The sequence below is a fragment of the Plasmodium chabaudi genome (genome assembly GCF_900002335.3).
Source record: "Plasmodium chabaudi chabaudi strain AS genome assembly, chromosome: 8".
In the NCBI taxonomy this organism is placed as follows: Eukaryota; Apicomplexa; class Aconoidasida; order Haemosporida; family Plasmodiidae; genus Plasmodium; species Plasmodium chabaudi.
Window position 1 is genome coordinate 1332894 of NC_030108.2, and position 23058 is coordinate 1355951.

The window sequence follows — 23058 nt, forward strand, 5'->3', positions numbered from 1 at the left end:
ATAATAAAAAGGTTAAGGAATTATAAATTTATAAGCATTCATATATTGCTTGTACATGTATATATGATCATAGTATGACACCGTTTTCCAATTTTAACGTGCGAATAGGTTAAAAAATGCTAATATGATACAGGAGATTGATACGTAAATTGATAAACGATCTCCTATAACTGCAAACTTCCCTAATGTACCTAAAAACCCGTTTTTTTTATTGTCAAACACGTTTGGGAATCTTGGCTTTAAGTAAGTACATGTACATATACATAATATGATGACAGTTACCATAGAATCTAAATTAAATAGCGCTGACATTCTTCCCTCTTTTATTTTTTTATTTTGGGTTTTTTATATATTATTATTTTTTTCTCGCTTTATTAGTTATTAGTGTTTCGCTTGTTTGTTGCTCTTCTTGCGCTCTTCCCTTTTCTTTTTTTTACCTCAAAAATAAATATTTTTGAAAGCGGTGAGAATTCAATTTATTCATTATATATCAACTTTACGATATATATATTTGTAAAAATAAAAAAAAATAGCAGAATGTTTGAATATTTATTATTTTATTAAAAAAAATATATATATATTTAATTTACCCATTTGATAAAAAAAATACTGTAAATGTGATGAAACGATACCTTCAAATAAATGTATATAAAATCGGTTTCAATATGCATGTACATATAAATAAAAAATAGCTAAGGCAATTTGTTGTAAAAAATTATTATTTTATAAAATGGTATTACAATTGTATTTCATTTCGTATTATTACTATATTATTTGCAATTATCCATTTTTATGAATATCTATATTACATATTTATTTTTTCAGGGTGTAGGGAAGGATAAGGTAAAAAGTTCATTTATTTGAAAACTTGTAGATTGAAAAAATGTGTTGTAAATTAATTCGAATTTAAAATAAATAAAGGAGTTTATAAATTTTTCATAAAATATCGCGTATTTTTCAGTGGGAATATGGGTAGATATATCACAACTCATTTGCATTGTATTGAGTATAAAATAGAAATTACGCTGTTTTAAATAAACAATTTTATATTTTTAATTATTTAAAAATAGTTCATTACGCTTTGTTTAAGATAAGGAAATGCATTTGCAAATGTTAAGTAGGAAAATGTTATATCAATTGTGTGGAAAAAACAGACAAAAAAAAATATATTAATTATGATCATAAAAATGGACAACAAAAATTAGCAAATGCAGATTTATCTGTGTAACATTCCACTACGTTTCCTATTTTTTTTCAAAAGTTAAATTAATAAGACTAAGCGTGTAACAAATTTTAATAAAAAATATGACCAATTGAAAATATTTTATGAACATGTCAGAATATTTGCATAAAGTTATGAAAATATTTTATGACATGTCAGAATATTTACATAAAATATGAAAATATTTTATTAACATGTTTAAAATAATATGTCAATTTAAACATATCTATGAATTTTTTAGCTAGTAATATAATAAAAAAAAATGAAAATATTATACTTGTTATTTTTTTTAATTATTAAATGGATATAAATTTTGTGAATAAATTAGATAGTTTGAAGCGGTTTTCGCAATTAAATGGGGATAGAAAAATATTTTTTATGGCGAATAATAATTTCTTTACTTTCTTATCAAGCTAATTGCCCATTGAGTCGATTATCCTTTTTGAACTAATAATTTCCGTTGTAAAAATTAAATAATTATAATTTTCGTTGGTCTGATTTAATTTCCTAATGGATGCAATTTCAGCATATGAAATACCACCAACATAAAAAAGGATAACAAATTTTTTATTTTTTTTGGAATTGATATAATGATTTTGTTCACTAGTATTACTTTGTATACTGTCTTTGTCACTATTGTGATTGGATACACTAACTTCAGCACTACCAGTATCATTCGTATCGGTATGACTTTGTGGATTAGTGGGTTTGGTAATATTACTAGCAGTATCGCTAGAGGTGTCACTATATGATTCAGTAGAACTTTCAATGCTCCTATTGCTAGATCCAGGAAGGTCTTCATGATTATTTACCTGAACATGTTCATATCCTACAGCATTTTGTATTATATCAAAGGTTGGGCCATTTATAAGACTAAAAACTTCAGGGAAAACTTGCATATTATTTTTAAAAACACCAATATACTCAATTAGTCGAGTTGACAAAGGAGCATAACCATTACATACATAGGATATATCATTTTCATCATTTGATAAAAGATTAAAATGATCTTTTAAAGTATTCCATATAAATTTTTGTTTAGGTTGATATCTCAAAATATTAGAAATATGTAATTTATTTAATCTGGTTAATTCATTTATACCATATTGTTCAATAATATCTTTTTTTAATTCATTAATGTAAGTATCATTAAAGCCATTTGTTATAACAGAGAATAGAGATATTAATCTATAAATTTCATATAAATTTTCACCAGTATATATTAATATTTGTATTTGTTTTACAATATTTGATAAGATAGTTTTATTTGTATTTGTATTTAATTGTATAATTTCATCTTCTAATTTTAATTTATTAAAAGTGTGTTCTGTTTTTATTTCTTTTAAAATATATGATGCAATATTTACATGTCTAGATAAAGAATTATGTTCATAATGTTTTTCTTTAAATTTGATCATAAATTTATTTATTTGACCTATATCTTTTAATGAATCTTTTTCTTTATAAGTTTGTTGTATATCGCTAGCTTTTTTATGTAAAAATAAGCCTACTTCATTTTGATTTAAATCTTTTATATCATTGTATAATACATCTATTGAACTATTTAATTTGACTCTAATTTTTTTATTGTTTAGATCGTTAGATGTATGTCCTATGTGGGTTCTATTTTTTGAATTATCTGCATCTGTTTTGTTTGCACCTTCGTTAAATATAATATATCTTGGTATTTCTATTTGTAAATTTTCAATACAAAATATATGATCAATTAGACCTTCATAAGTGAAAGGGGTACAAAAGGGAGTGACCATATCAATTCTTCGATCGATAATGATACATGAATCTACTTTGGTACATGCATTTAATAAAAATAGAAAACTATTTATTCCAATTTTTTCTAATAAATAGTTTTTTTCTTTTTTCTCGTGTTTTTCTGCTTCTTCTTTATCTTTTTTTTTCATAAGGAATTTACTATTATCAAACTCAGTCATAAAATTAGGTATACCTGTTCCATAAGCAATTTTTTTATGAATTTTTTTTTTTTTTTTTTTTGAATTTTGAATTTTATGATTTTGATCATTATCTGAATTGTTGTATTCATTTTGTCTATCTTTATCATGTCGATTTTCCAGTTTGCTTACTTTTTTTTTCACAACTTGATTATTATTATTTTTTAAATTATTTGAAAGTAACTTATTAGAACTATGTTTATTGTCTTCCCTAAACTTATTTCCATTAATATTATGATCTGATTCATCTGAAAATGCTTGGTTAATCTTATTTGAATCATTATTATTTTTATTGGTACTATCATTGTCACTACTATTTATATGTTCTTCCTTGTTCATAATTTTAGAATTTTGCTGATAAGTATCTTTTATTTCTTTTACATTTTCATTATTGTTATAATTTTCTGAACTTATTTTATCAGGTTCTTGATGTGCATTATCTGAATTAACACTACTTTCGTCGGTTTCAAAATTCAAAATTCTTTGTGAATGATATTTACTCATATCATCAAAATCAAAATCGTTATTTATAGGATTAGAATAATTATTTGTATTTTTATCAAAGGTGTTAGTAGACTTGTTCGTTTTAGTTTCTTTGAAGTTGTCAGATTGTTTTGTATCTTTTTCGGAGCCTTTATTAGAATAGTTTAATGCACTTTCGGTTCTCCTAAATTTATGAGATTCATCACTAGCTTGTTCATTATCGCTATCTTTTTGATTTTCTATTTTTATACGATTATTATATGGCTTTGTTGTTTCGCGTGTATTTGAAAAATGATTGTTTTCTACATGTTCTCTTTTATATGTGGACGTACTTGAGCTAAACTCATTTCGATATTTTTTATCAGTCATTGGTGCAATAATATGGACATCATCTTCTTCGTTTCGCTCGATACATTGAATGGATTCTGAATTTTCTAAATTAGATGTGAAATTGGGGTTGTCATTTTGGTTATCCATGTTTGTGCTGCTAAGGTCACTAGCTGATTCATTAGTATCTAAAATTGAGTTATCATCTTCATCAGATGAATAATTTTTTGGTGTGACATATTTTTTAATATCATTTTTTTCATTATGGTCATGATATATGTAACTATTATCGATGGTGTGAGGTGCTTTTTTTTTTTTTTTTTTTTTTTTTTTTATATTTTCGGATAGAAAAAATTTATGCAAAGCATATTTGATAGGTACAACAGAAGGTTCTTTTGAATTTTTGAGATTTGTTAAGTCTTGTAAGCTTTGGATATTACTTAAAAGTTGGAATAAATTATCTTGGCAATCATTGGGAGTTTGTATATTAAAATTATTAGCAACGATTTCTTTTCTTAATTGCATTAACTGTTCAGAAATAAAATGGGAAGCATGTCCTAGAGATTTAATATTTCTAAATACTCCATTGAATATATATTGAAGAAACATTAAAGCATACGAGCAGAAAATAAGATTACTAAAATCGTTATCTACATAATAATCTTTAAAAATATTTTTAATTTCTAAACTAAATACATCATTATATATAGGAAAAAAATATAAAGGATAAATAATAATTTTGATAGTAAGTTCTAAAACGTTATGTTTATAAATTTCTTGTTCGCACATATGTGTCATATAAGGGATAAAAATAAATAGATAGTTTTTATTTCCTGTTTTGATTTTTTCTATATTTTCAATTATTTTAAATATTTGTTCTATCTCATAAAAATATGGACGTAAAAAAAATATAATATTATTTGATATATTTGCTTTGTTAGATATTGTATTTATTTCATCTGTCATGTAAAAAAAAACGTTATCAATTTTTTCATTTTTTATATCTTGTTCTGTTAGTAATAAATTAATAATAATATGAAGTGAATTTTCAAAAAATAAAGATTTTCTTCCATTGTATTTTTTTAGTATAGTTAGTAACTGCAACCTTTCTTGATCTCTTAATTCGTTTAGAGCTTCCATTTTTTTTCACTACCTCTGTTTTATTTTAAGATAAATTATGTGAACTTATTTATTTCTACCTATATATATGGAAACCACAAACTTGATTAATATTAAGTGTATGGTAGATTTATAGTTTCCCTCCCTTTTTAAGAATGCATATGTGTTTTTTTTCATTTATTTAAAAAAAAACTCCATTGTTTGGTGTGCTACATTATGATAAAGAAATCGATGTTTCTCTTTAGTAGCATCAGGGTAAGGTCAACTTATTTTCGTTTTCAGTGGAAGGCTATCAAATAAAATTTCATCAAGTTAGAGTTGTAAATATGCATTCAAGCATTATCGTTATTGTGTTCGTTTATTATCAAGTCGTGATCAAATTTTTATAATTCGCAACGCTTTATTTAGTCGAATATTTTTAAGTGCTAGAGTTAATTAGTTAAAGGTAACAAATAAAAAAGAAACAGGCAGTATAATAAGTAAGAAGAATAGCAAAATGAAAGTCGAATATGTACAAAAAACTCTGAATTCGTAGAAGAAATATGTGGGCATATTTATTCTTATTAATTACGGAAGATCAAAATGGCAGAAAAAAAAAAATAAAAATAAAACGGAAAAAAAATTGCAAAAAAAACGGGAAAAAAATTGCAAAAAAAACGGGAAAAAAATTGCAAAAAAAACGGGAAAAAAATTGCAAAAAAAACGGGAAAAAAAATGAAAAAAAAACGGAAAAAAAATTGCAAAAAAAAATGAAAAAAAAAAAAAAAATATGTACGTATTTGTATTTTTCCAAATGATTATACCCCGTTTATTGTATATTTATGTATGTTTATTTTCGTATACAATTTTGAATTTTATTTATTTTTTAAAATTAATTTTTTATGTGTAATGTCATAATTATATGAAGTTTATTTTTATCAAATTTAGTAAGCTAATTTATATTGTGCCAAATAAGATGATTGAGTTGTGTGGTTATTTCGCATTCGTTCATAAATAAATAACACAAAGAAATATCAGTATATGCAAGATTGTATATAATAGCACTAATACAAGTATTAGCATTATTGAAATAATTTACATTTTCAGCTTGCTTGTATGATGAAATCGATTTGGGAAGGATATGCCTTTTTCATTTTGTGTTTATCTCAGGTTTTATGGGGTTAATAAATAAAGAAGGAAAAAAAAGAAAGAAAGACAAGCACGTTGGATATACTAATTTAGTTTAAGAATGCCACAAAATTGTCTTTATATTTATTAAGTTCATAATATTTTACATATTTTGTTTTTATAATTTTATACAGCATCGTACCTAGTATGGGCATTTGTATTTGATGATTTTTTGAGCATATTGCATTTTCCATTCCCATCTAAGTAATTTTAAAATAAAAAAAAAATAAAATAATGGAAGTATATAATTAGCTAGCTATTTATATGTACCCATATTATTTTTATATGTTTATTAATTTTGTAGATATTGGGCAGCTATTATTCCGTGTTCTATTTTGTTTACTGTAGAGTTTATTTTTTTATTTACCGTCTTACATTCATTATTGAAAACAGAACCGTCAAACTCAATTCACCTGGTTGAAGGTACATGCTTTCGCGATACGTTAAAAAGTGAAAAGCAAATAGGATCGCTATGCCTGCATTTGTATATTTGCATTACCGCATATTTACATTTTTCATATACATTTTTCTATACATTTTTCATATTACATTTTTCATATTACATTTTTCATATTACATTTTTCTATACATTTTTCATATTACATTTTTCATATTACATGGTTATTTATTTTTTTTTTTTCAGATGAGTATTCCGTTTTTCAGACGAAAATTACAAAAGAATCCACGAATTATATGAACGATATAAAGATCGAGAAGATTAACAAACTTTTATATGATACGACTTTATACATTGATTAGAAATTTTTATTATTATTTATTTATGCGGTTGAGCATATATAATTATATTTTTGTTATGCCCTTCATTTTTTATGTATGTTTTATAAATAAAAAATTTTTAATAAAAATTTAAAAAAACTGTATAAGCATTAAAATTAAATATGAAAAATTTTGAATAATATTATTTTCTTAAAAATGCAAATAATTAAAATAATAAATAATATATTATAAAATAATATAATTCATGCATACGTGTGAACAGTAGCATTACATGCCATATATTGCATACGCATGTCTTAAAATATGTATTTTTGCAACGGTAACTATAAAAAAGTAGTAGCGTTTTAGAATAAAAAAAAAATAGAATGTATTTATTTCGTGGTTTATATAGAATAATTATTATTTTTTTATGAATTTTTTTAATTTAAAAAAATAATTTTTAGAATTATTGTTTATATTAATTAGATTTAAAAAATATAAAAGAAAATACCAATTTGATTATAAAAATATCGAAAAAAATAAAAATAAATAAAATTGATATTTGTAGAATGTCGTTTTAGAAAAAAAATAATACGGTACCTAATTATTTAGAGAAAAAAAAAATATGAAAAATACAAAAATATATAAAATAATTGAATAAATAAAAAAAAAACATAATAATTCATATTAATAATTTAACATATATATACTTTTTTTAGTCCTAATATTACTCTCCATTCTAATTAAAAATATATATAATTTATATTGACATAATATAATAAAATATATTTATATATAGCCAAATGTCGATATTAATTTGTTTCTTTTTTTGACGATATATATAAATAATTATCTATAGACAAAAAATAGAAAAAAAAAAATATAATAAAGCGTAGTACTCAAAAGATGGATGCAAAATCAAATGGGAATGGATATGAAAATATATCATTGAACAATAATCAAGATTTTCATCCTACTGGTATGAATAATTGACAAAGAATTTTCATATTTTTATTTATGCATATTATTTTATTTGCCTTGTTTTATATTTATGATTTCATTTTCATTTCACAGATGAAATAATCTCTACTATCAATGAGCCTTTCAATGATTCAACACGACTTAATAATAATGAAGTACATAATATTGAAATAAATACAAATGACCAAACTTCCGAAAATAGACGTTCTTCAGAACCCCCAGCGAGGCCGCCACCCCCTAGATATAATCGTCGCGCCAATAGTTTTTCATTATTCTCAGTGTTAATTGGGATAATCATAAATGTAAGTAGAAATTCGATAATCACATCTTTTTCTTTGCAATTTTTTCTTTGCATGTTTTTCTTTACTATTTATCCTTTCCATTTTTTCTTTTTAAACAGCAACTGACGGGATATCGGCCCCCTGATGTACCAAGTTATCTCCTGAGAAACAACACGAATATATCAACTCGTATGAATAGGATTCATAATGCTGTAAGAGACTTAACTGAAAATAATGTATTAGGAATTAGCCAACCCCATGTAACCGAAACGCCAAGTTTGACTTATACGGATGAAACTCAAAACAATAATGAACCAGATTCTTCTGATGTACCTAATTATGTAAATAAGAGAAGGAATGATGATTCTTCTGGAAGTACATCTGAAAGTGCATCTGGAAGTACATCTGGAAGTACATCTGAAAGTGCATCTGGAAGTACAACTAGAAGTATAATTGGAAGTACAACTGAAAGTGTGTCGAGAAGTCCATCGAGAAATGGAACTGAAAATTATACTGAGAATGTATTTGAAAATGTGTCGAGGAGTCCATCGAGAAATGCATTTGAAAATCCCGAAGAAGACCTAATAAACTTTTTATCTGATTCAACAGTGAGTTACATACGTATGTTAGAAAACAATTTGGGTTATACACCCCAATCAAATCCAACAAATTTACGTGGTGCTGCTACAACTGTTAATCAAGAGAGTTGTGTCAATAACGGGTTCGAATCGTTGGCTCGTATTTTAGAACGGGATCATGCTTATAATCATGACATAGATCGTTTTGTATTTAGCTATTTACCAGAATATAGTGATATAGAATTAACACCAATAACTTCTTTAACATTATCGAGAAGTTTATATGATGATTATGATAGTGCAGTATTTGCTGATAAATATTTGATCGAAAATGGAGGAAGTCTAAATGATTCAACGGATTCAGATGATTATGATTATGAACGAGAATACGAAATGATATCAGCCCGACGAAATTTAAATACAAATCGTGTGCCTATTAGTGATATATTTGGAAGAGGTAGATTTACTATTCAAGATCAACGAAGTAATAATATATCATATAATTACTCTCAAAATTATGATGGTGATATATTTTTTTATAATGATCGAGAATATGCTATAGGAGGAGAGGGTTCGAGTAGTAATGAACCTAGTTATACAAATCGAGTTTATGGAAATAACCTCTATGACGATGAAGAAGACGAAGATGAAGAAGGTCATTACTATACTAATGATTATAGGGTTTTACAGTTTTCGTATGAAAACCCTGACGGCACAACATATAGAACCAATCATGCGTTTTCTTTAAATAATTCTTTGAATTATGATAGTATGTATGACGATTATGATAATGCTATGGGTGCATCAAGTCATTTGTATTCAGGATCTCCTATGTATTATGAAACCCTTTATAGGAATAGTATGCCTTTAAGACGTTCACCAACTGAGGAAATGGCTTCTGACGATACTCCACAAACCAGCTTTTCTTTCAATAATTCATCATCATATAATGCACCATTAAATAATGGTGTTGCTAATAATGATACTCCAACAAATAGGGATATATTTGATCCTTTGGATTTGAATGATGAGCCTACAAATAATATGAATTTTGATGAATTGAAATTTGATAATACTACTATTAATGGAACTTCATTTAATGATGACATTTTTACTCGAGATTCGTCAAGAAATGTATCTTTTGGGACTTTAAGATCTAGAGATATATTTTCTAATGAATATCCAAGTGATGATGAGGAAGCTGGTCCTAGTACATCTGCATCTGTATCTGCACCTGTATCTGTACCTGCATCTGCATCTGTATCTGCACCTGTATCTGTACCTGCATCTGCATCTGTATCTGTATATCCATCTACTTCTAAAGCTTTATATGATAGTGATAATGAATCTACAGCAGAAACACAAGCTTTACTTCGTGATAAACTACACATACAATACTCGGATTATGAAAGTGATGCATCGGAGTATTTTGATGCAGTTCCATCTTTTGAATACAATACGGATGAAGATTATTTTTCACCTTTTGAAGATTGTGAATTTAATGACGATGGAGAATTAGAACCCATGCCATCTTGTTCAAATGTAATACCAAAAAATCGCAGACGAACCAATGCTGCCGCTGCCTTAATTAAAGAAAGACGTAGAAAAGCAGAGGCGTGTGCAAGAGAAATGGAAAGATTGTCACACCTATATGACGACGACGATGATGATGATGAGCATATATTTTGAAGAAATAAAGATGGTTAGGGCCCCACAAATGAAAGAGGGTCAGCTTCATGATGGGTTGCATCATGTATGTGCGTGTATAAAATATAATTAAAATTTTCTTTATTTGGCAAAAAACATGTCAATATTAAATTTGTATGATATTTTTAGATTGTATATAAAATATATGTATTATTTGCTTCCTTTTCTTAAAGATGTGCCAAATTGGCTATTGTTTTTTTATATAAATGCAAAACTTTATTATTTTCCATTTTTTTACTTATTTCTCATTTATTTTAGTATCATTCTTATGTTTATTTCATCCGATTTATATTCATAAATACTTGATGTATTCGATTTTGCTTTTGATATATATTTATGGACAATTAGACTTCACAATATGTATACATAATTGTGATTCGCAATTAAATTTGATTTTTTTAGAATTGAAATATCTAAATTGTTAAGGTGCTTGTATAAGTACATATTGGATTATCGGCATTGTATAATAAAAATATAAAAATAAATGTGTTGAAATATGCATATAATATATTTCAAAGTATAAGGAAGTTGTTGTTGGGAGTTATGAGGTTGTAAGAAAATACAAAAAAATATAAATGGACATTAAAAATAATTATCCAAACAAATATATAAATTAAAAAAAATATTTAATTTATATTAAAATGAAGAAAATATAGAGGTCATAAATAAATAGATGAAAAAAAAATGAATGCCTAAAGGCAAAAATAAAGCAAATAATTCGTTATTTATTTTTTGATATCCATACCCTCTTATTGTTTTGATATGTTATAACGGATTTATGAAAATTGAATTGAAGCTGTGAATGTATTAGATAAAATATATGATGGATATGAGGAAAAGAGGTGGACAATTTTGAAAAAAAAAAAAAAAAAAAAAACGATAAATGCTTATTGAATTATTTTTCATCGACAGAAACAAACATTTGGGATTGTGAGTAATTTAAAAATGGGATTGAAAATATATTGATGGGTATATATATAGGTAGAAATTTTAAAATGTTTGAAAATCATCGATCATATTTACGGTCATTGATGGTACATTTATTAAATGCATCATTAGTAAAATCGATGTCATTTTGATTAAGGTTTATATCAATTTCATAATTTATAATTTGTTTATCATTTAAGAATAGCTCACTATCATCTAAATCATCAAACTGTAAATTATCATCTTTGTAAAAAAATGTTACTCCATATTGTGTTTCTGCAATATTATGGGGTTCAAGTAACTGTGCATTTCTTTGTGGCAATTCACAATATATGTTATTGCAAGAATAATCTTTAGCAGCAAGTCTAGACTTGATAATATCTCTATAGTATCCTTCTTTTAGCGTGTCGTCATAAATTTTTGATATAATTTTTAAAAAAACATCTATTGAGCATTTATTAAATATGGACCTAAAATATGAATTCACATATGTATCTATAACTGTTATAAATCGATCAAATAGACGAGATGATAATCTTAATAAAAATACACCATAGTCAAAGAAACTGTAATGTAGACTTAATGCATATAGGAAAGTTTTTATAGAAACACTATGAAAAGTAGCAATTAACGCTGGGATGTCGATATAAAATGTGCTTGGTTTATTATCCTTTTCATATTTTTCGATCCATTCAGTTTGTTTTTGTAATTCTTCTATTAAATTATTTGGGAAAAAATATATGTGTCTATATAACAGGTTACCAGACATATACAGAGTTTTACCCAAAACTGTAAATGTAATCAATCCATCATTTACTGCACGTGCCTTAAATGCTTCCCATGCGCTTTGACCTGGATTATTAACTATATTCCTTATTTTCATAATGCAACCCCCTAAAACGAAAGGTACAAATTTTCTATCAATAAACTCAGAAAGTTTTTTGAAGGAATAAAAGTTCGCACCCGTTATAGCTTGATACTCACATAGCATACTTAAATTATTTAAATCATAAATACCAAACAATTCTGATGATAGTCTAAACATATTAGCTAAAATAAATGTTTTACCATACTTTAATTGGACTGATGGTTTTTTTATATATAAAGGGAAAAATACATTTAATAGACTATCCAGCATACTTCCATTATATAAATATTCGAATCTTAAATGTGGTTCTTCATGTACAACCATACGTAACATATTTGCTTTCCCATATATTGCATCAAGTTTATCTACATTCTTACTTATTTTAATAACAAACATGATGTGAAATATTGAGAACAATGTTTTCTCAAAAAAACGGGATGCCAACGATTCGTGAATTTCTTGGTATCTTTCTTTTTTCGGTAATCTGGAATAGTTGGGTCGGACGTTGAAGAAGAAGATGTTGTTCATGCTCTGGAAAGGAACAAAAAAATGCGAAGTAGGAAAGGGTGAGCAAAGTAGGAAAGGATGGGCAAAGTACGAAAAGAATTAACGAAGTGAGGTTGACTTACCACTGCATCGTTTCGACGATGGGAAAAGAAACTTTGTTGAATTTTTTTGAATAATAATCGAACGGTTTGCATAAAAGATACTTCATTAAAAATATTTTTGTTGGCAACATAAATGTCGTGTAATTCTTCGACAAATTCTTTTATAAGTTTTTTGTTTATAATATATGCATATAGTGCACCAAATTTGTAATAATTAAGTTGGTTTCCAAGCGTACCACGAATATAATAAAATGCTCTATCCCCTAGCATTTGTATTTTGGGAGTTGATGAAAAAAATTTGTTATTTATCAAAATATCTCCAGTGAAAAATACATTATTAAAATGGTTCATGTATAGTTCATAGGAATCTCTCATTAACATAATTTTGTTACTTATATTGAATGTGGAATGATATTTAAATAAATTTAAAACATGTTTTTGATTAAAGTATTTAATATATGCATCGCTAATAATTTTTCTTATAAAATGAGTCCACATTTTTAATTTGGATGCTAAGAATTCATTCCTTTCACGTTTCCTAGGTAAATTATATCGACCCTTATTATCATCATAATTGATCATAGTAAACCCTGTCAAATAATTCATAAACCATTCTTTAAATTGTCCTTCAATAATCATTGTTATACCATATGGGTGAAGACTTTTCAATGGGGTTTCATTTAGATAATAAAAAAAGTCAAGCTGTAATAATGAGTTGATATGCATAACAAACCGTATGCTATTTTTCATTTTTTCGATAGTTTCTTTTTTTACTTTACTTTCTAATTCTGTAAATGGATAAAAGATGAACATGAGAGATGAAGCAAATTGGGAACAGAAAAAAGACAGAGATGTTTATTTTATTATTTTTCTGCTTTGCAATTTTTATAACTTACCACTTAACAAAGATATAGCCTTATTTTTTCGAGTATAGTGAATAATAAACTTTTTTAAATATGATGGATACCAATGGAACGTTACCATATTTCTTTTTGGTTTATTTTCAGTGTGCAGGTTCAAAAACATGGCATTCGATATTGTATTATTGTGTATCTCTGAAAAGGGAAGGGAAAGATGAGCATGTAGAGAAAGGAATATAAAGTGTGCCTCTTTTGTGATTGGCATTTGTTAATTACTTAAAGAAAAAAAAATTTTGCAATTTACCTTGATATGTTGTCATTCTAAATAGGAAGAGGAAAGTAAACCAATTTAAATCGTGCATTAAAAAACTGTCATAACTTTCGTAAATGTGCATTATATTTGTCAAAGAATTTAAAGTATTCACATTCAAAACGTGTGTTATATAGTTGTAATATTTTAGTAGCATAGGAACCTCATTTTGAGTGTGATCTGTAAGCGAAAAAAAGTAAATAATGTGATAAAATGGTGTAGAAAATTTAGAATAAAGTAAAGGATCTATTGCCAAGTTTTTGTTTCTTTTTAATTGTTATGATATGTTGCAATCTTACTATTTATGTAGAATGCGGTTGCTTCACATATACTACATTGGGAGGTATCATATTTTATATTCGGAATGTTATTTTGAATATTACTAATGAGAGGATATCTTTTTCTATAATAGCATAGATTGTAACCTATAGAAAGTGATGAATTATAATATTGTTTGATGAAAGGTTAAAATAAAATTTTAAAGTAAATATTCGCAATTTATTTCTATGAAAAGTGTATTTGGTTGTCTTACATTTTATTAGATTGGCATAAAGGTCCGATAACTGACGATTTTCTATATAAGAAATCTGAATGGCTATAAAGGTGTGCAAAATGGAATATGGGTGTGAATATATTTTTTTTGCAATAAAATTGGGTGTTTTATTTTATGTCCACCAATTTATGCTTACCATTATAGTATCCTGGCAAATATAGCGAGTTAACAAGTGCACTAGGATTACCAACTAAAAAAAATGAATATTTTTAAATGATAAGACATTTGAAAAGAAAGGATAGTAATGTATATACAAACTGTTTTGAGAATATGTACACAAAGGAAATAAAAAATAGAATAAGAATTGGTTTATTACTTAAAATTCCGATTAAATTAAACATATGTGCATAAATAACTTGATCTTGATTAAATTCATTATAATATTTTATAAAATAATAATAATTGATATATGCACTATATGGATTTCTTCTCTCATTTGTTTCTATGCGATAATCATTAAATTTAGGATTATGATCGACAAAATCATTATATTTATTTTTTTCACCCTTAAATTGTGGGCCTCTGTATATAATACATTCATTACTTTTTTTACACATAAAGGTAAAAAATTTTTGTTTTAAAGCATCTGTATCTAAAAATATTTGTATATTCAAATTTAGAATGGAAGCCCTTTTAAATAATTCAACTTGATACATATTATATTGATGTATAAGAAATTCTAATACTGAACAATCTTGAGAAGCTGATATGATTCGGGTTTTTGCTATACTATTTTTTTTATTAACCATATTTTTTTTGCGATGTGAATCATCACACATTAAATCTAAAGCCTTATACCGATCGTCAAGCGTATGCCGCAATATTGTTCCCCACGTGTAAAACTTTAGATATCCCTTGACAAAGTATTTATCGAAATGTTGGAGTGCCATCTTGAGTGTGATAAAATAGCCAAGCGCTGTGAAACGAGAAAGGAGCGAAATGAGAAAAGTGAAAAATGAACATGTGGGAAAATGTGGACAGCTAAAGAATGTGCAAAATTTATAGCGTACCTATATAATGGGTCCCGATATAATTATATATGCCTATGCCATAGTGGTTAGATAAAGCATCGTGCTTTTTCATATATTCAATGTCAGGTTCATAGGAAAACAATAAGTTTTTGTAGTCAATATCATCCTCAGTAATATCAGGATTTTCTGGCGTTTTATTTTGGGCTTTGATAATTTTTGATGAATATATCATATTTTCGTAAGTTGTATTATTTAATTTAGATGTGTCATCATTATGATCATAAGTAAACATTTTATTTAATTCTTGTAAGGCTTTTTTGATGTCTTTATTTTTTTTATAGTGATTGATTGGCAATAACATAAACTTAACAATTTTTAATGTTCTTACAACTAGTATTTTATTTTTAATTTGATCTGATATAGAAGGATCATATTTTAAAGCCACTTGTTCTTTTAAAATGTGTTCATAATTTATTACATCTTCAACTGTGGCATCATGTTTTAATATAAGATATGGTTCGTTTTTATCTGAAGTTTCATCTTCGATAAGTACTTCTTTAAAATTATCATTAATATATTCATCTTTGATATTATTTGTTTTGGTTGGTAGCTTTAACACATCATGCTCTATTGTATATAATAGCATATCTTGCAATCTATTTAGCTCGCTATATAGCGAGTCATTGTCGATAACCTTTTTCAATTCATTTTTATTATCTTCGATACTAAAACAATAAACATTTCTCAAAAACAGTATTCCTATATATAATATTGACGATTGAATAAACCAATTAATCATCTTACAATATTGAAGGCATTTTCTTAAATTTTCTTTGAGAATACGAGGCAGAACTTATTTAAAATATTTTCATTACATTTCACGTTAGGTAATTTTATTTTTATTTCATATATGTGAATATTTTTTTTCAAAACTTATATGTTTTATATATGTGTGTGTGCATATTTATGTATATGGTGGTATTATTTTTGTGTGTATTTTCTTTAATTGGTTATATACCAATTTTTATGTAAACTAAAAAATTATATTATGTGTGTTTAATAATAATAGTAATTTTTGTTTATAAAATAAATCTGCCAATTTATGAATAACTTGTTAAAATAAAATTAATAAGAAAATGACACAAAAAAAATAGCATTATTTGTGTTTAATAAAAAAAATATATGAACCGTACATAAAAATATGTGTAATTTAATAATAACAAAAATGTGTAATAATGTGAATGGGGAAAAGGTATAATAATATGCAATGTAATTGATATTAATATAGTGTATTATTTATAAATAGTACTCTCCCTGGTTTCGCTACTATTATAATATATTATGTTTTAAGAAATTAAATCTGACGATTATACACACTGTGCATAACGAATAAAGATATAGTAAAAAGAAAGGTATACCATAAAAGTAGCGAGCTATCATTCTAGAAAGGTTAATTAGTTACAATGGGTGTGTATGTAATATTTATATAATTTTTCTTTTGCTAATTAAAGAGGGAATGTGCATTATCATTAGTGCGTATATTTTTATATATTGACGAGTAAATGTAAATATATATACTAATGAATTTACCATATATTTTTTATTTAATTGTTTGCTAATACGAGAAAAAAAAATTTAAGGGGATATATAAATTATACCCTTTATACAAAATTATAATATGCCATATATTATATGTGTATATATAAATATCTTCCAATTTATTATGATATATATATTATAATTGCTATAATAATATGTCCATATTTTATAGCATATTTTTTTGTTTTAAATATTTTCGACAAAAAAATGAATAATATACAACTATGGAAAAGTTCGAAAATATTTATACAAGTTTCACAAATTATAATATACTACATTTTTTGTGTGTAATTAATAATTATTATTGTTCTCATTATTATTGGAAATATATATTTATTTTATTTTTCTCAATTTTTTTGAATATACAATTAATTTATTTGACCAAAATTTGTATGTTTGTATTTCTTAATTTTATGGCGAGCACTTACTAATTTTAAAATATTATTTTTATGTAAAAGGTGAAAATGTGAAAAAATGTATGTTTATAAAATATGTCCTAGCAATATATATAAGCATTAATCCCATAATTAGCTATAATAAAATTTTTTAACATTGTAAAATTCGAGGTAAAGAAATATATAAGAATAATAACAAAATAAATAATGAAAGTTTTTGGATTGTCTATATGTTCATTTACTTAAAAAGGGGGTTTCATACTTATATTTTAGGGTATCAAATTAATGTGTATACATAAAGATAATAAAATATAAAAATAATTATATTAGGAAATAAATAAGTTTGTTTTATTATAAGGAAGTAAAAATATATATTAATGATAAGAAAGTTCTACATAAATATAACTTGTAATATGGCATATTTAAAATAAAAAAAAATATTTTGAGATAATTTCATTAACTATAATTATAAAGGTGCCAAAATAAATTATTATTTTATATGTCCTAAAACTAATTTAAATATATTTTTTGTGATAATAGTAATTCCACTTATTTTGTTTCTTTTCATAGTAGTAATCCGAATATAGAGTAAGTTGCTGACTCTTTAATTTAAATGCATATTTATATAGACTGGTTTGTGTATTAGTTTTTTTTATATATTTATTAGAAACATATTTTATATTATTTTTAAATTTATTGTTATTTATACATTTTTATAAATAATACTGTATGTTATTATTTAATATCTTCTTAAGCATATCATGTTTTTTTTTTCTTTTTAAATATATTGATATGTGTAATCTATAAACGGTGCTGTTTTTTTTTGCACATTTTCTTTAGCATTATTATTAAATAATTATATTAATTTGTGATGAGATTCTAATATTTTTATCATTTGAATCCACCTCTAATGTAAATAAGAGAACAATTTTGGTCCTCATTTTGTGCTCTACATTATATTCATTTTGAATGTTATTAACTATCCAATATTACGATCGTATAATTAATATGAATTATAGATATCGTGTAAGCATAATTTATGAATTGTATTATTAATTTTATTGAAAATAATGTCCCTTATGTTTTTATGGAATAATTTTAAGTAATAACATTGACGTATTTTATCTTTTAATTATACACAAAAATATAACTAGTGTTCATATATTTTACATGGTATATATAAAATAGTTTGAAAATAATACCGCTGCTATGCTATTATTATTTCGAATTAAATATGTTTTTTCACACTAATTATAGAACTTCTTAATGTGTTGGCATATATATTGCGTATACTAATATGTTTATTCATTTTTTTAAATAAAAGAAAAGTAAAGTTATTTCACCTAGGGTAAACACATTTTTTCGATATAAAGATATTGTCAAACCAGCTTATATATGTATATATAGCAAACTTATAATTATTACAATATATATATTATAAATTGTTAATATTACACTTGTTGGCTATTTTTTTTATGGGCTTAATATATATATTTTATTGGCCTAAGATATATATTCAATATAATAAAGTATTATTATAATGATAAGTAACTAGATTACTGATCTATATATTGTAACACATTAATTTATATTACCAGCTAGCTATTTGTTTGTACTATATGTACTATAATTAAATATATAAGAGAAAAAATGAGAAATTATAATTTTTTTAAAATTGCTTTATTTATCTTTTCAATATGGATATGCTTATATTATAATAATGAGGTAAGTAATTAAATATATTATTGTTAAACATCTTTTTTAATATTATATTTTTTATGTCATACACACCTATTGAAAACAATTTTGTTTGGTGTTCGCAAATATGAACACTCAGCAAGTGTAGTTGATAATATGAATGGAAATATGTTTATGTGTTAAACTAGTCTATGAGTAATTTGCGCACCCATATAAATATATATTATATATATTGTGCATTTTTTTATTTTAGAATGGAATTGGCAAATCGCTGAATAGGATAGAGGATGCAAGTGGTTTATCAAGTCGAAATTTTTATCGTATTTTAGGAGAAAGGGAGTGCAAAAAAAGAAAATCTTCAAAACGGGCTAAGGAATTAGAGGAAGAAAATGACGACGATAAACAACATGTGATAAAATTAACAATTGACGTTTCTCATGATAGATTAATTGCAATAGCACTTCTTTTTGGAACATTGATAACACTATTAAACATAGCATTCTCTACTTATATGTTTCTAAATAAATCTATAAATATGGGTGCATAGCTCTTATAATTATTTTTATTATATAGGCATGTATAAATATATGTCTACCTACATTTTTTCTATTTTTAAAAAGCAATTGACTTAAAACTATTTAATTAATGAATTGTCCTGCCTTTTATTTGTATTTATTTATTGATAAGTGGCTTTTTTATAACCCTGGTGTTTTATTAATAAAATTCAAAAAACTTTCCGCACTATTATTAAAAAATTATAAAACCGAAAGTAGGTATGCATATCGTAAGATAATACCAAAAAAAAAATATATTATATATATGTTAAATAATAATATAAACCTCCAAAAAATATCTCACATAATTGGTCACTAAAAAAGTGGCATCCAATATAATAAAACATAATAAAACATAATAAAGCATAATAAAAATATTAACTTATTTAATAATTTTAAGTATAATTTATTTGATGGTTGTAAATAATCATCTTAAATTTGCATCTTTAATTGTAGATATATAAATAAAATAATATTAATAATGCATTATGCTAGTCATTTAAAAAAAATAAAAACAAATTTATATGTATATTTATGACAATTATTTTTAAAAAAATAATTCATATTTTATAATATGCTGAGTTGGCGGTTTGAATATTTAATTCGATTAAAAGATGGGCCAGTATTAATCTAGCATAATTGGGTATATGTTATCATTATACAACTTTTTTTTATAATTAATTCGTTACTTAATGTTATAAATATATATTAATTATTTATATATAATAACTTATTTTAAATTGAATTATGATATATTTATTGGGTATTTATTTTTTATCGTATCATATAATTTTTAATAATATTCTATATTTTAATTTTTTTATTTTTTTTAATTTTGGCCATATTTATTTAGCTACGTCAAATCGAAAACCGTAGGCTATATATTTGTAATTGTTTTTTTAATGTTGTACAATTATATAGAATATATGCATTTATACTATGTTTAATATTTGTTTGTTGCATTTGAATAAATCTAATATGAATGTTGCATAATAATTAAAAAAACTCATATAGTGAATACTATAAATATTCATAATTAATTTTATTATATGTTTGTTAATAATATTTAAAAAATAAATATATATCAACCATAATAACTATGGTTAATCTAGCATCGTGAATAAAATATTTTGTTTTTTTTCTAAAATAATTATTTTTGATGAATTTAAAACTTGTATAATATACATATTAAATATAATTTAATTTGTTTATTTAAAAAATGTTTAAATTTATATTGCCAATCGCTTTGTTAGCTACCTTTGCATATGGTGGTGAACCAAGTACAAGTAGTAACTCACATAGAGTTCAACTAAACGCAAGTTTAAATGAGCATAATGAAGAAGATTGTCAATATTTAGATATCATTAATGAACTTTTACGACAAGAAAACGCAAATGATTTCAGTAGTACAATTGCAAAAGAGGGATATCTTTTTGTTATAAAACAATGTAATATAACTATAGATAACAGTTCTAGACGCGTTCGAAGGATACTTAATCAGAATAATCAATATTTAATAGCTTCAGCAATAAGACATTTGAAATTACGGACGATGATAAATTTATATGATTTGAATATATTCAATAATGACTTAAATATTCGATCAAATTTTAAAGTATCTGATTTTGGAAGTGTAATGAACCGATTTGCTAATGAATTAAAGGATGTATTTTTTAAAAGATCAAAGAATGAAATAAGTATGTTAACAAGAGAGACGTATAGATATTTGAAAGTAATTGCAGATCACTCGACTGTTCGTGTTTCTGGGCTCGTTGCTAAAAAGCATGTACCCCCTAATATGCCATATCCATTAGGTTTTAAATATGAAATTACATTTGGAAATAAAAAAGAAGGCCATATTCAACTCGAAAGTTATTTTTAAACTCACAAAAAAGCATAATATTACATAATTATTATCATCATTAATATGTGAAGGAATATACCAATAATGAGTGAGCCTTTTCTTGAAATCGTTATTTATAAATGGGTTTATTTATTATATTTTTAAGTAAGTACAAATCTGGATTTTTGAAAATTTGTATATACCACAAAAATATGAAACATATTAATACTGTGAATACAAATGGATGTAGTTGGAATAGCACAATATTAGATAAAAGGATTAATCAGATGAATATAAAATTAATTGATATAAGTATATTGAAGGGGTCGCTTGGAAATTATATCCATATATATATGCATATACATAATGTAGACTTGCATTTATGACCCCTCACCTGGTTCTATCGTTGAACCATGGGTTATTTTATATAGTCTTTTCTATATAAAATAATATATGCTTATTTTGGTTTATTTTTTAAAATTAAAATGTGTTTATTCATAATTTTGATTTTTATATGGTATATGTACATATCTATATATAATTTGTTTAAGCATAAAGCAATGCTTTATTGTTTTTTTCTTTTTTATAAACAAAAATATGTTTATACATGTTCATGCATTTTCATATATATTTATTAGTTTTATATAATAAGCATTATATTTAATGCTTAAATTGTTTTCGTATGTTTGCAGATAATGAGTAATATCATTATAAGATTATATAAACTTGTATTGATATATATATTTATAAACTTTAGCTAAATTTTTATTTTCTATAATAATAGTATAATAAAAAGGTTGTAATTCCACTTACAGCTAGAAAGCATTTATGGAATAAGTTATTTTTAGGGTTCAAACAGATGCTTTATTTTGATTGGCTTGATCATATTTATTTGTTTATGCAAATATAATAGTTATATTATAATAGGGATAAAAATTAAAATGTATATAATATCTTATTAAAAGGGAAAATAAATGTATATCTCTAATTTTTTAATTTCATTTTTATGATTTATTATATTATTAGATATATAAAATATATTACATTTTAAATAATTAGGTGAGGATATATAAGTATGTTAATAAAATTTAATAATATATTTTTTCAAAATTTTCAAATTTTTCAAATAATAAAAGGGCAGATAGGTAAAATGGCATTATTCTCTAATATCTATGTATATAAACTATTGTAACTTTAGTTAAGTATTGAAAAATATTCTTTTATTTGAATAATGCCATATAATTATCAGAGAACAAATATATTGATTAACTTCCTTTGCACCAATAATATTTTTATTAAATTATCGTATATATATAAACTCAT

At 24.5% G+C, this 23058-nt stretch overlaps 7 protein-coding genes across 7 annotated transcripts; 4 read left to right on the forward strand and 3 right to left on the reverse strand.

Annotated features, from left to right (window-relative positions):
- Nucleotides 1-93: 93 nt before the first annotated feature.
- On the reverse strand, nt 94-312 carry PCHAS_0836200 (protein kish, putative; the record flags this gene model as incomplete). The annotated part of the gene is made up of 1 exon (XM_016797983.1): nt 94-312. The coding sequence occupies one exon, from the start codon at nt 310-312 to the stop codon at nt 94-96; it is 219 nt and encodes a 72-aa protein (XP_016653880.1).
- Nucleotides 313-1635: 1323 nt separating this feature from the next.
- On the reverse strand, nt 1636-5139 carry PCHAS_0836300 (vacuolar protein sorting-associated protein 33, putative; the record flags this gene model as incomplete). Its single annotated transcript, XM_016797984.1, has 1 exon — nt 1636-5139. One exon carries the CDS (start codon nt 5137-5139, stop codon nt 1636-1638), a length of 3504 nt encoding a protein of 1167 aa, XP_016653881.1.
- A 1077-nt stretch (nt 5140-6216) lies between these two features.
- Nucleotides 6217-7044, forward strand: PCHAS_0836400 (phosphatidylinositol N-acetylglucosaminyltransferase subunit P, putative; the record flags this gene model as incomplete). Its single annotated transcript, XM_016797985.1, has 4 exons — nt 6217-6277; nt 6420-6489; nt 6590-6708; nt 6929-7044. 4 exons carry the CDS (start codon nt 6217-6219, stop codon nt 7042-7044), a joined length of 366 nt encoding a protein of 121 aa, XP_016653882.1.
- An 864-nt stretch (nt 7045-7908) lies between these two features.
- On the forward strand, nt 7909-10531 carry PCHAS_0836500 (conserved Plasmodium protein, unknown function; the record flags this gene model as incomplete). The annotated part of the gene is made up of 3 exons (XM_016797986.1): nt 7909-7981; nt 8077-8285; nt 8384-10531. The coding sequence occupies 3 exons, from the start codon at nt 7909-7911 to the stop codon at nt 10529-10531; spliced, it is 2430 nt and encodes an 809-aa protein (XP_016653883.1).
- A 1024-nt stretch (nt 10532-11555) lies between these two features.
- PCHAS_0836600 (cytoadherence linked asexual protein 9, putative) lies at nt 11556-16445 on the reverse strand (the record flags this gene model as incomplete). The annotated part of the gene is made up of 9 exons (XM_739646.2): nt 11556-12875; nt 12974-13740; nt 13849-14007; nt 14117-14302; nt 14422-14547; nt 14655-14717; nt 14812-14865; nt 14992-15591; nt 15686-16445. 9 exons carry the CDS (start codon nt 16443-16445, stop codon nt 11556-11558), a joined length of 4035 nt encoding a protein of 1344 aa, XP_744739.2.
- Nucleotides 16446-19290: 2845 nt separating this feature from the next.
- Nucleotides 19291-19885, forward strand: PCHAS_0836700 (Plasmodium exported protein, unknown function; the record flags this gene model as incomplete). Its single annotated transcript, XM_739612.2, has 2 exons — nt 19291-19365; nt 19592-19885. The coding sequence occupies 2 exons, from the start codon at nt 19291-19293 to the stop codon at nt 19883-19885; spliced, it is 369 nt and encodes a 122-aa protein (XP_744705.2).
- A 1226-nt stretch (nt 19886-21111) lies between these two features.
- On the forward strand, nt 21112-21774 carry PCHAS_0836800 (conserved rodent malaria protein, unknown function; the record flags this gene model as incomplete). The annotated part of the gene is made up of 1 exon (XM_016797987.1): nt 21112-21774. One exon carries the CDS (start codon nt 21112-21114, stop codon nt 21772-21774), a length of 663 nt encoding a protein of 220 aa, XP_016653884.1.
- Nucleotides 21775-23058: the final 1284 nt, after the last annotated feature.